The 13,188-nt window shown below is 41.8% G+C and overlaps 1 protein-coding gene across 2 annotated transcripts in view; it reads left to right on the top strand.

Annotated features, from left to right (window-relative positions):
- stab1 (stabilin 1) overlaps positions 1-12,868 on the top strand; it is a 174,173-nt gene extending 161,305 nt beyond the window's left edge. For both annotated transcript variants that reach the window (XM_086293106.1, XM_086293107.1), the window contains one exon: positions 12,677-12,868. In XM_086293106.1, the coding sequence (XP_086149232.1) occupies positions 12,677-12,736 (60 nt within the window). In that variant the 3' untranslated portion in view covers positions 12,737-12,868. The remainder of the gene's footprint in view (positions 1-12,676) is intronic.
- The last annotated feature ends 320 nt before the right edge of the window (positions 12,869-13,188 follow it).

The following is a 13,188-nucleotide window of genomic DNA, read 5'->3' as shown; positions in this document are numbered from 1 at the left end:
TGAGGAGCTGTAGAAGGCCACCAGCAGCTTCTGGTCAAGGTTATTCTTTAGGAAAAGGAGGAAGTGCAGCTGCCGTTGATCCTTTTTTACCAGGACATTGGTGTTGTGGGTCCAGGTGAAATTGGAAGAGGTGTGGGTGCCCAGAAACCTGAAGTTGGAGACAGATTCCACCCATTGTCCATTTTTAATGAGAGGGGAGTGGACCTGTCTGTGCCTCCTGAAGTCTATTATGAGTTCTTCTGTTTTAAGGACATTCAGCTTCAGGTTGTTTTCTGAGCAACAGTGGGACAAGTTCTCTACTTCCGCCCTGTATGCTGTCTCATCTCCATCAGAGATGAGTCTAACCACGGTGGTGCTGAGAACAAAGCCCTGTGGGGATCCGGTGCTGAGTGACAGTCAGGGGGGAGGTAGGTAGTCTTTGATCCAGGAGCAAGTGACGGGGGGTTCTGAAGGTGGTCCAGTTTGGTGGTGAGGATGTCTGAGATTATGGTGTTGATTGCTGAGCTGTAGTCCACAAAGAGCATCCTCATGTAGTTCTTCCTGTTCTCCAGATGGCTCAGCGCTCTGTGAAGGGTGATGGCATCCTCTGTGGACTGTGTGTGGGGGAGGGGTGGTCTGAAACCGAACAAAGAAGGCTTTGAGGTTAGCCCCTGACAGCAAGTTTGAACCTGCTGTCGGGGGTTGGAGGGTTCTGGCCTTTGTAGTTGGTGAGAGTTCTCCACATCTGGCGGGGGTTGTTATCAGTGAGGAAGCCTCCCCATCCTGTATGCCTCATTTGCCTGTTTGATGCCCCTCCTCAGGTTGGCTCTGGCAGTGTTGTACAGAGAACAGTCCCTCAGCCTGAAGGCAGAGTTATGAGTTCTGATCAGAGCCTGTACTTCACTTATCATCCAAAGTTTTCGGTTAGGAAAACCACGGATGGTTTTGGTTACTGTTACATTCTCTACACAGTACTTAATGTAGAAAAGGACTGACTGAGTGAAGGTCTCCAGATCCTGGTGTTTGATGTTTTACAACTCTGTCAGATCAAAACAGCCCTGTATTCAGAGAAGCTCATCATCTGGCCAGTTTTTAATGACCCGGGTGTTTGGAGTGAGCTGTTTCCTGAGGGGGGTGTGGGCAGGAATGAGGAGCAGAGAAGAGATGGTCAGATTGTCCTAGGTGGGGGAGGGGTGTTACCCTGTAGGCCTGTTTGATGTTGCTGTACACATGGTCCAGTGTCCTGATCCCCCTGGTACAGTTACAGTTAACATGTTGGAAGAATTTAGGGAATACAGACTTCAGAGATACCTTGTTAAAGTCCCAGCAACAATATCGACGCCCTCCGAGGCTCTGTCTGCTGTTTACTGATGATAAGTTGAAGGTGGTTGGGTGCTGAGCTAACATTAGCATTGGGGGACATGTAAATGTACTATGGCTACCGTTAGCTTGCGAGGTAGATCAAAGTGCCTGCCCTGAATAGACATGGCCTCTAAGCAGTGACCATCTGTAATTCTACTGTTACGGCACCAATCCTGAAGCAGATAAGCACAGAGCCTGCTGGCCCTTCCCTAACCAGATCTTTGTTGCGGTCCTGGCGGTGTAATGTCTGGCCCAGTAACTCTACCAAGACATCGGGGAAATCTGGATGGAGCCAGGATTCAGTTACAATCAGTAGACAACACTCCCGGACAAAGCGGTTAAATAAATCTCTAATTATAGCCCCTCCATTTTATTTGTGAGGGATCTGGCATTGGTGAGGAAGACGATTGGAAGCAAGGATTTGTGTTGTTCTTCTCGCAGCTGGATAGAGCAGCAGCACAAAAACCTCTAATGATCCCTGTTGTTCCCTAACAGAAAGAAAACAAATGGCAAATATCTAAACCGTGTTCTTAAATAATAAACAAGAGAAAAGATTATTACCAAAAAGAGTCTTCTCACTCCTATTTAACTACTGCCAGGTGCTCAATTCGTATGGATAAATATTTACAATTTCCTCTAAGCTAACAACCAAAATGTTGATGTGAAAAATAAAAATCAGCTCTCCAGATTCAGTTACTGGCTTGTATTCAGGCTTTGAACACACTCGATGCTACTGGCGGCCGGCTGGCTCTTAGTTGGGTGCAGAGGAGACGAGGAGAGGGACGAGGTGGCTGTCAGCTGGAGGTTAGGAGGCTGCTGTCCATCCAGTAATTTAATCTGCATCCAGTCTTTGTGATGAGCTAGCTTAGGGGGTTGAGGCCTAAGAAGAGCAGTGTGGACTTGCTTGTCTCAGTGATAATAATAGTGTTGATGGAGAGTAATTTTATCTTTATATCTTGCAACATCGAGTCTAGGCACAATCTTCATCCTCGGCTCAGTGGCTGCAGTGATTGCAGGTGGTTGGGCATCATATAATTCAGTTACACTGACATCTTGTAACAGGGTCACCTCATTATATCCGTACTCATTGTGTCTATACTGATCTTCAGCTTCAGTAGTAGCGTTCCTTTATTGATATCGTAGCACAGAGCTACCAAGTGCTTGTTGATCATTGTTGATGTTGGTCTGCTGCTCATTAATATAACCTCTCTTAGTGGGTTGGCTGGCATAATAGAATTCAATTAATTCCATGTTCTGAGTCCTTGCTTTGTTCCTGTAGGCTGCTTGTCAGTATGTCAGTATTTGCAAACTGCTGATGATCTCTCTCTGAGGGTGTTTGCAGTCTGTCCAAGTCAGACTGCAATTGTTTCAGAAAGGTTGCCTCCTATCAGGCGACCTGTGCAATCGTGGGCGTGACTGTGCAACACCCTCAAGCTCTGGGCAACCATGTAGTCATCGCAAGTTGTAGTCAGTCACAGAATGGGAAAGAAAATTCAATACAATCATCAGGCACTACCAATATATTTATTCATTGTTTATTTGTGGATGCAAGGAGGTTGAGGTCCTATTTTTACTCATGACTGAGGCATTAGCTTGCTCTGAATTAGAAGGAAGCTTTGTCAAGCTGAGTGTGTCCAACACTTGAAGTTTTTAGTCGGTTCAGCTGATTTAATGTATATTATTTTAGGATGGTGTTGCGTGAGATGAGCCCTCTTGTTTATTCCCACAGTATATTTATAATCAGTATGTCCTCTCTTCTCCACAGTAGACATGGACCACTGGGATGTTTACAAGACTGATTCAATTGCGTTTTGTTATGTTTGTACAGTGCTAAGATTTTTTTGAGTCTCATATTATCCATAAAACTCTGTAACAGATGCCATGGCGTCTCCAGGCTATTTCACACCTGTCACACGTGCTCAGTGTGAAGCTGCTCTCATCTGTGAAGAGAACAGGGTGCCAGTGGCGGCCCTGCCAGTTCTGGTGTACTCAGGTGAATGCAAATGGTGCAGCAGGATGCTAGTCTGTGAGCACAGATCTCACTAAGGGAGTCAGGCCCTAATGCCATGCTCATGGAGCCTGTTTCGGAGGTGTTGGTCAAAAACATGCACACGAGTAGGGCTGTAGGGCACAAAGGAGCAGATACTGGTCATATTGCAGGTTTGAGGCCCTTCTATGGCCCTTTCGAGCTATCATCATGTAACAGTCTCTCTCCTGGTATCTTCACACTTTTGAGGCTTTACTGGAAAACACAGCAAATGGCACAGCAACCGTTTTGCAATAGCGCATATGGATGTTTTATCCTACAGGAGCTGGAATAGCTGTGAAACCCGAATGGGATGCAGGTATCATCTCATGTTACACGCAGTGCTAAGGACACTAGAAGGCAAAATGAGAGGAAAATCAGTCAGCAGAGATAAGGAGAGAACAATGGTCTGTGACCACCACCTGCTAAACCGTTCCTTTTGTGGGATTTGGCTTGTTGTTGCCTCTCTGGTGCACCTGCTGTCACTTTCATTTGCACCAAAGCACCTAAAATAGATTCGTAATGGTTTGTGTTTCTAACTGGCCTGATCAATATCCCTCAGGGTTTGTGTTATGCTGTGATAAAGGATTGTTCCCTTAATATTTTTGAGTGTGTATTTCTATAGAATATTTATCATTATGTAAATATACATAAGATAAAAATATAGAGAGAGTATATATTTATTGATACTTTAATATTTTTATTCATAATATCAGAACTTTCAGGAGAAAAGGAGAAAGGTCAGACCACCGTTTGCCACTTCTCTGTATTTGGAAGGCATGTCGATTTTAAATAAAAGGGGGGAAAAAAGCTTGTGTTTAAATGGCAGCTCACAAATTAAATTAAATGCCACACAGAACATGTGGACAATATCCCTGGACAATATCAGTATAGTTACTGATACTTGTTTAATTGTTCAGGATAAAAGCAAGCGTGTGTTCATCCTTATAAAAATCCTGATAAAGAACTGAGAAACACAGTATTTGTCAGCACACAATTTGGCTCCTTCTTTAAAATGTAAGAACTAAACGATGTAATTGGAGCCTGATGATGTGTAGCTTTCTCCTTTTTCTCCAGATTCTGCCATCTTCCTGCATAAAACACTGAAACACTGCATAACAATCCAACAGCACACATTATTTCTTGCTGCTTGAGAAATAACTCAGAGAATGGGCGATCATGGCTCAAGAGTTGGCCGTTCGTCTTGTAATCAGAAGGTTGCTGTTTCGAGCCCCAGCTTGGACAGTCTTGGTTGTTGTGTGCTTGGGCAAGACACTTCACCTACCGCCTGCTGGTGATGGCCAGAGGGGGCCGATGCTCATGTTACCTGCATCGGGGCCGATGGCGCGATATGGCAGCCTTGCTTCTGTCAGTCTGCCCCAGGGCAGCTGTGGCTACAACTGTAGCTTGCCTCCACCAGTGTGTGAGTGTGAGAGTGAATGAATAGTGGAATTGTAAAGCGCTTTGAGGTCTCAAAAAGCGCTATATAAATTCAATCCGTCATTATTAGAATGTCCATGTGTTCACTAAAAAGTAGATTATCTAAACGTGTTTATGCTGTCGGAGTTCTTGTGAAGGACACTTAGTTCTCTTCACTTTGCAGCTTACACATTCCTTCTCTATCAGAGGAGCTTCAGCTTGTTTTCAGCTGTGTGACCTCCAGAATCACATTAATGCCTGAGACCACAATCAGCCTTCAAGGTCACACTGACATTTTAAAAAAAAGTTTGCTGAGGGTTAGATCAGAAGATTAGAAACAGTGTCATGTCTCAGTTAAATGTTATGGTGTAAGACTATACAGACAGCAACAGAGTAGCTTAGCATTGGTCATAGCCACAGATAATCTCCAACTAAAGAAAAAAATCTCATGTCAGTTAATTAACAGGATCACATTTGGTGTCATCATCATTTGGGCATCCAGTTAGAATATATAACATTTTCTTTTCTTTTAAATAATCGTTTAAAATAAACAGGGGTACGAGGAGAAGTTTAAAAAAGCTCACTGACCAGCCGCTGGCTCTGGATAGTTTCATTGTGAAAGAAAGCACCTGCTACCATCCACCACTGGCTTGTTTTACACAGCAGGTGTAAATATATTAAAGCTTTATCTACTCATTATTCTGCAAATTTCAATTATTAAGTTAAAATATGAAACTACCGAATTATTATGCGTGAAGCAAGGAGCATATGAAATATCTAAATTCAAATTAATAGAAATAAATTTGCTGTTTTAGTTGCCCAGTGAGTCTGATCTGCAATCCCAGGGACCCAATGTGGAAGAAATGTTATGTTAGACTCCACTTTGTTTTTTAGGCACCTCTCATTTCTTTATATTTTGATTTAAATGAGCCAGACCTTTATTAATATGAGCTGAGCAATAGTTCTCCAGGTTTTCTGGAGGCCTTTCAGAGTTCTTCTTTGGACATTGGCTGCTTTTTTACTCATTTTCAGTCCAGTCCTTGTACTTGACCACTTGTTTTTTTGTGTGTTGAACCAATTTACACTGACCTATAAATCATTCAAGCAGTGCAAAAGCGCCTAACTGAAGGGATGAATCGGTATTGTCTATACGTCTATACGTAACAGACAACTTAGCAAAGAACCAATTTTAAATTTTAAATTAGCACTTAATTGGTTGGCCTCCCCAGAGCCCAGACCTCAATGTTATTGAAGCAGTGTGGGATCATCTTGACAGAGAAAGAAACAAAAGGCAGCCAAGAACATCCTTCAAGAAGCCTGGAGAACTAGTCCTGAAGACTAACTAAACAAATTACAAGAAAGCTTGCATAAGATGTTAAATAATAAAGGTGGTCATAGCAAATATTGACTTCAAACTCATTATAGTTGTACAAAATCTGTTTGTGCCTTGTGTACCATATTTACATTCATGTTTGTACATGTTTGAAGCGTTTCACTCATTTCCTATTTTACCAGCAAAGTTTTAAAACATGGGGGTCGGTCCACACTCTTGCACAGTGCTGTAATTAAAAATACTTGTTAATTAAATGTTTTTACACAATTCCTGTCTGTGCTCTACACCCTCTCCATACACACTTTCACTCCATTTGTGCATTCATGTGGAAGTTCTGCCACATTGAGTGCATAGCAACTGCCATTATATTACGAAGCCCTCCAACAGACTTAACTAAGCACACTCAATCAAGGTGTGGCACCCATTTGTGTCATTACACTTCCAGACTTTGTGTGATTAGGGTTTAGAGTTTGGGTTTAATGAAATTAAGCATGTTTGAGATTTCTTTCACATTTTTGTTGTAAAGGTTAATTTAAAAAAGGAAAAGAGTGTCCCAAGTGACTCCATATAGATTCATAATTTCCTGAGTGGCAGGGTGAAATTGGGCAGAGTCTTCTGGGCAGCATTTTCTCGTTCTCTCACACATTACACACAGCAGGAGATAATTCACATCAGCCTCACTCTCATTGCTGTAAATAGTGTGTGGGGCTTAAGGGGTGTGGGGCACACAGTCCCACTGTTCTGGGCATTAGCTTTCTCGTATCCACCAAAATCAGGCAAGTTCTAGAAAAGGTAAAGGAGTGGAAGGGGTGGGGTGTTCAGGTGAGGGAGACTATCCTTTGCGGTGGATGTAGACCTTGGTTGCCATGGTGCTCTGGGGTGCTGTGCTTACGGTCCCAGATCTGCCTCCCCCGCCCTGCGATGGGGTGTGGGTTTACCAAGCCAGATGCTTAACTGGCTTTCTCATTCCGGTCTTAAGTATCATGACAGCGCACACACACACACACACACCCCTCAAACAACATATCACTCACACATATAGAATCTGACACACCCAGCATATCACTCCCAACGTGGGCAAGTCGGGGCAGGTCTTCCTACACCCATTTCCTGCACCCTACCCAGGGTGGGTCTCGACTGTTGGTTCATGGTGGCGGTGGTGGTTCTGGTGGTTGTTGGGCAGTTTCTTGCATCTGGAGCCCTGTTCTCAGTTCATGGCAGCATTGTCGGTGTCTGGTACTATGGGGCTGTTGCCCTTTGGCCTTGAGGGCTCCATCTCTGGCCTCCCTCCTCCTTCTGCTGGGAGGGGCACACAGTTGTCATCGAGACATGTGACCTGGGGTCTTCAGTACTCTAGGGGTCTCCGGGGTGTTTCTCTGTCTGCTTCTGGCTCCTGGGGGCATTATTGTAATTTCTCACTGTCATTGTCAATACACACACATGTAGATTGCTGGTTTGTGTATCCATGTTTTTGTTTTTTCAGGTGTGATTTGGGGTTTTTTTTTTGTATGTGTTGCGTGTTTTCCACGTGTGCTCTGTCCTCTTATTCTTATGTTTTCCCCTGTGTTCTCCCTCCTTCTTTACTCCTTTTCTTTCGCCTTGTCACCTTTGGCATTCCCATATTACACATGCACTCATGAATAATAATAGAAATAAGTAAAGAAGTAAAAAGTAGAAAAAGAAAGCCACAAACAAGAGGATCCTATAGAGAGTCTATAGAGCTCATCTTGGAAAAGCAAATGTTTTTGGCACAACAGTCACATTCTGATTATAACTGTAAAAGCTGCCATACAAGACAGGCTTAAAAAAACATAAATGAACAAAGATAATTTTAGAATATTACTTTTAATGTAAATATGTGGTTTGCTGCAGTCAGCTGTCAGATTTATTGCTGTAGGTGAAATGTGTTAATTATTAAAAAGCTTCAAAGCTCAGAAGGGGCAATGATTTATTAAGTTTAATAGTAAAAGGCAGAGGTGGGACCAAGTCATTGTTTTGCAAGTCTCAAGTAAGTCTCAAGTCTTTATCCTCAAGTCTCAAGTCAAGTCTCAAGTAATGTCAGGCAAGTCAGAGTCGAGTCTCAAGTCACTGGTGTAAAAGTCCGAGTCAAGTCACAAGTCTGAAACTTTGAATTTCAAGTCCTTTCGAGTCTTTAAAAAAAAAACAACGAAAAAATAATGTTGCAGTTATGCTAAATGTAAATATTAGACCATGTAATTTTAAATCTGTGTTTTTCTCAACACATGACAAAATAGTGAACTTAGAAAATATACACAAATTGTGAAATTGCACCTCTTTAAAATGCAGCTCAATTAAACTTAGCTCCAAGAATAATTTTCACCGACAGTTCTGAGATAAGCTGCATGTTATTCTTGGATGCGGTTGTAGGACCAGCTTTAAAATCGCATGACAAAAATATCATACACATTAAAAAAAACTGTATCACCAACGTAGCCTGGACAACATTTGCTAGTTAGATGAAGTCAGCTATCTCATTGTAGCATATTTATATGCATATTTATAATCATACGGTTCTTGGAGTGAGTGCATACACTCATGAAGTTTAGTAACTTCAGCTCACTGCAACAAGCCCAGGTACAGTTTACCGACGGATGGGTACAGGACCTTGAAATGCACCGTGTAGAACGAAAGACCATCGTACGTATCATAAGATTACCAGTCTCACAAATTGTCGTCATAAATACACATTCATTAACCGTTTATTAATAGGACCTTTGAGCTCAACGGTAATTAATTAGTAGTGGAAATAATTTCTGGTACCCATCACAGAAATGTAGCAGTGACAATAATATTGTATGCTGTAATCGTACTGGGCAATTAGTGATACAAAAAACCCGTTTTATCCTGTGAATAAAAGTATATGTTTTTGTCAATGTACCATAATAACAGAAGCGAAACGCAATATTGTGTCAGGACAATTCACTATTTATGCACAATAAACAAAGAAGCATAGCGCGACAATTTCTGTTCAGCGCCAGACTTGCTTGTAACCTATATCACCAATTATGTTATGAAAATGACGTATTAACTACTAAAAAACACTGACCTTTGTGTAAATGCTTGGAGCAGACTAACCTGTGAGCTGGAGTGTTCTGGGACGTTATATTTGATCTTTGAATGGCTGCGATCCAGGCCATCCGTCGCGTCTTTGTTACTTCGGAAACATGGCTCGAACAATTTCTCTTCAACGACGTAATCCGATAACAACCGATCTCTTTACCCGTCGGCTTCCCGTGGCTGTCATGCGACCGGCTATTGCAGTTAATGATACAACAGCTTCTTGCCATTTTTGTGTTTCTTTTTATCGCTGTGTAACTGATTTTAATTGAAAGCCTGCGTGCGCTAGTACCGCTTGCCACGAGTTCCCAGAATCCTTTGCGGTTCTACCCGTGAATGACGTCACATTTTCAATCTCTACATAATATGCATGTTAAATTTTATATTTGGGGTAAAATATCAAGTCTTTTCAAGTAAACCGGTTCAAGTCCAATTCAAGTCCCAAGTCATTGGTGTAAAAGTCCAAGTCAAGTCACAAGTCTTAGAACATTTTTTCAAGTCAAGTCTAAAGTCATAAAATTAATGACTCGAGTCTGACTCGAGTCCAAGTCATGTGACTCGAGTCCACACCTCTGGTAAAAGGATCTTTTATGGGAAATGACGAAACACCTCAGTGTAAATATGCAACCATGTGAAGTTATTGATTGTTCTGAGTTTTCAGTCCTGACTTGAAACAAAAACATTTCTTCTCAAACTTCATCTGAAACCATACACGGTATTATTTTATCAAATTCAAATTCACAAGTTGGCAAATTAAACTACCCCCCCTCCCCAAAATAAATAAATATAATTTGCCCAGTATCCCCTTTGACATCATCTTCCACAGCATGTCCCGACAGCTTCCAGCATGGTGGTTATATGTAGCAGTCTTGTTCTGACAATTTTCACTGTGCACTCAACGATTTCACCATAAACCTGGTGTGGCGCCTAAATCCAACCAAGCTGTAGTTGGTGCTTTATGTGCGACTAGAGGGGTTTGGTATGATAAAGGTTCCACACAGCCAGACTTTTCTCTCTACTAGCTGGTTCATCAAAACCTAACATTCCAGTTATCATCAATCAATCTTTATTTATAAAGCACTTTTCATACAGAAAAAATGTAGCACAAAGTGCTTTACATAGTTAAAAGCAGCCCACCCCACCCTCCAACTCACTCCCCACACTCTCAATACACATATATCCCCCCACCCCCACCCACACACACATACACACACGCGCACACTTAAAGAGTAAAAATTGGGCTGGGCTCGCATGAGCCAAGTGAGGAAACATTATAACAGAGAGCCGTCTGCACCGGGAGCCGGTCACAGACCGCAGCCTCCGGGCTGGGCACACAGCAGGAGGGAGGCAAAGGAGCCCCCCAACCAGGCTGAGAGGACCCCAGAGACCCAGCAGCCACGGTCAATAACAGCCCCGGTGCAGAGAGCGCCCTCCGAGGAAACACTGGAGATATGACGCAATACGATGTATACAGGGTAAAATGATAAAATAAATAAGAACAGGATACAATATAAATATAAATATAAATAGAGTAAGAAGATTAAAAAATGAATAAGAATAAAATCAAAAAGTATTAGGTAAATCCTAAATTAATAATAGAATAACAGGATAGAATAAATAAGCATAAAAAATAAATAAACGCTAAGTAAAAGCTAAATTAAAAAGGTGGGTCTTGAGCCTGTTCTTAAAAACATGTACGTTCTCTGCGGCCCTGAGCTCCTCCAGCAGGCTGTTCCACAGACGAGGACCATACCACTGAAAAGCTGCCTCTCCGTGAGTATGTGTCCTGACTTTAGGGACAATCAAAAGGCCAGTACCAGAGGACCTCAGGGTCCGCGAGGGTTCGTATGGTAAAAGCAGATCTGAGAGATAAGAAGGCCCAAGACCATTAAGACATTTAAAAACCAATAAAAGAACTTTAAAATCGATCCTGAAACACACGGGGAGCCAGTGCAGCGATTCTAAAACCGGTGTAATGTGGGCCCGCCCTCTGGTCTTCGTCAGCACACGAGCTGCCGAGTTTTTCAAGAGTTGTAAAGTTGAAATATTCTTCTTAGGAAGACCAGAGAGCAGGGCATTACAGTAATCAATGCGACTGGTAATAAAAGCATGCATCAGCATCTCCGTGCTGGCCCGAGAGAGAATAGGGCGGACTCTGGCTATATTTTTTAGATGATAAAATCCAATTTTGGTTACATGTTTAACATGTGGGATAAAACCAAGCTCAGAGTCAAAAATAACACCCAGGTTTTTCACTTGTAGCGAAGGACATAGTGAAAATGCCTCTAATTTAGACAAGAGTTTCTCTCTCTGAGCCTCGGGACCGACGATTAAAACTTCAGTTTTGTCCTGGTTAAGCTGTAAAAAGTTTTCTGCCATTCAAGATCTTATATCCAAGATACAGTTAAAAAGGGCATCCATTGGTCTGGTGTCATCAGGAGACACGGAGATGTACAGCTGCGTATCATCAGCGTAACTGTGGAAGTTCACTCCATGCCTCCTGATGACACTGCCGAGAGGCAACATATACAAATTAAAAAGTACAGGGCCTAGAACCGACCCTTGAGGCACACCACATGTCATTTTATGGATCTTAGAGGAGCATGTATCCATACTCACCATAAAAGATCTGTCAGAGAGATAGGAAGTGAACCAGTTGTGTTGATGATGACAGTGGTTATCATCTTTCACTGTTAAGCTTCTGTGCCAGGCTCCATGTGTGCGCATATAAAAATGGGTATTTTGTGGATCATGTGACTCATGAATTGATCCTGAGTCAATGTTGACGATATAATGCCAATGAAAAATCTGGAAAGAATAGTAAAATATAACAGTAAAGTACAACACTCTTGCAAATAAGACAAGAGATTAATGCTGCAGAAAAATGTTAATCTTTGAATTTAGCACATATAACAAACATTTCAATTTAAGTTAATTATTTTATTTTGTTCATTGTAAAGCTGTTGTTTGTTTATAAGGTGACAGCTGCACATTAGAGTTCTATAAGTTTAAACTGGACACATTTAAACATTAAAGTTAATAAAGGAGACATGGAAACTGCTTCAATTTCACCGCATCACCATATTAATACATGAAATTACAGATCCATGATAATGGATAATGATAATGCTTCATTTAGTGGTTTTAGTAAAGTGCGACTTAATAAGAGGCACATCTTTGGTGGAGCCAGAATTTATAATATAGTCTTAAAACATTCAGAAAAAAATTAAATTGAAAGGAATCAGCAGGATTTGAACCAGGGTCTCCTTACTGCTAATCTTGCAATGTGTGCAACCACCAGCCATACAACCTTCTAGCAGATATCTTTGCACATCTGTGCAGCTGCAGTAACCACAGCCAGAGCATCTGCTCTTCCATGACCCTCCAGCAGATTACAATAAAAAAAATCTGTCCTGTTCACCACAACTTTCTACACTTTGTGGTTTACCTGTTCTAAACATCTTCTCTCTTTCCTGCAGGACACCAATCAGGAGGTGGAGCCAGAAGAACCGCCAAATATTCTCGACCTGGGCCATTAAAACCAGCTGACCCAGTATAACTGGAGCTGGCTGTTAACAAACCACAATAACTCAGTGACTTCATCTTGCTTTAGAAATTTCCACACAGTTTAACTGTAATCAATTATGGAATAAAAGTTTACTAAACCCAAATCCTCTCTGGGTAAAAAACCTCAGTCCGTGTTTTTATTGTGTTAAATAATTGTTCAAAAAAGTGTCGTTCCTCTAACAGCCACTAAAGGCTGGCTCCAAAGGTGAGTCAGTCCCTACAGAGTCCCATGTTCAACACAGTTACACCTGGTTTTGGATAGTTTCTCCCTTAGTAAAAAAATCTCAGGTGAATCTTATCCATTTTCATTTGGTAAGGCTTAATGTAAGGGGCATGACTGTTCTGGCTAATAGGTGGTGAAACTATGGAGAACAGTTAATATTTTTGTAGGATAGCCATTAATTCAGGATACTGCGTTTGGCTG

This window comes from Aulonocara sp. 'chitande type north' Nkhata Bay, linkage group LG5 (genome assembly GCF_057382095.1).
Source record: "Aulonocara sp. 'chitande type north' Nkhata Bay isolate Kocher_YH1m ecotype deep benthic linkage group LG5, A_spYH_male_GT1.1, whole genome shotgun sequence".
NCBI classification, from domain to species: Eukaryota; Metazoa; Chordata; class Actinopteri; order Cichliformes; family Cichlidae; genus Aulonocara; species Aulonocara sp. 'chitande type north' Nkhata Bay.
Note: the sequence above shows the minus strand (reverse complement) of the source record. Positions and strands in the feature narration are given on the sequence as shown.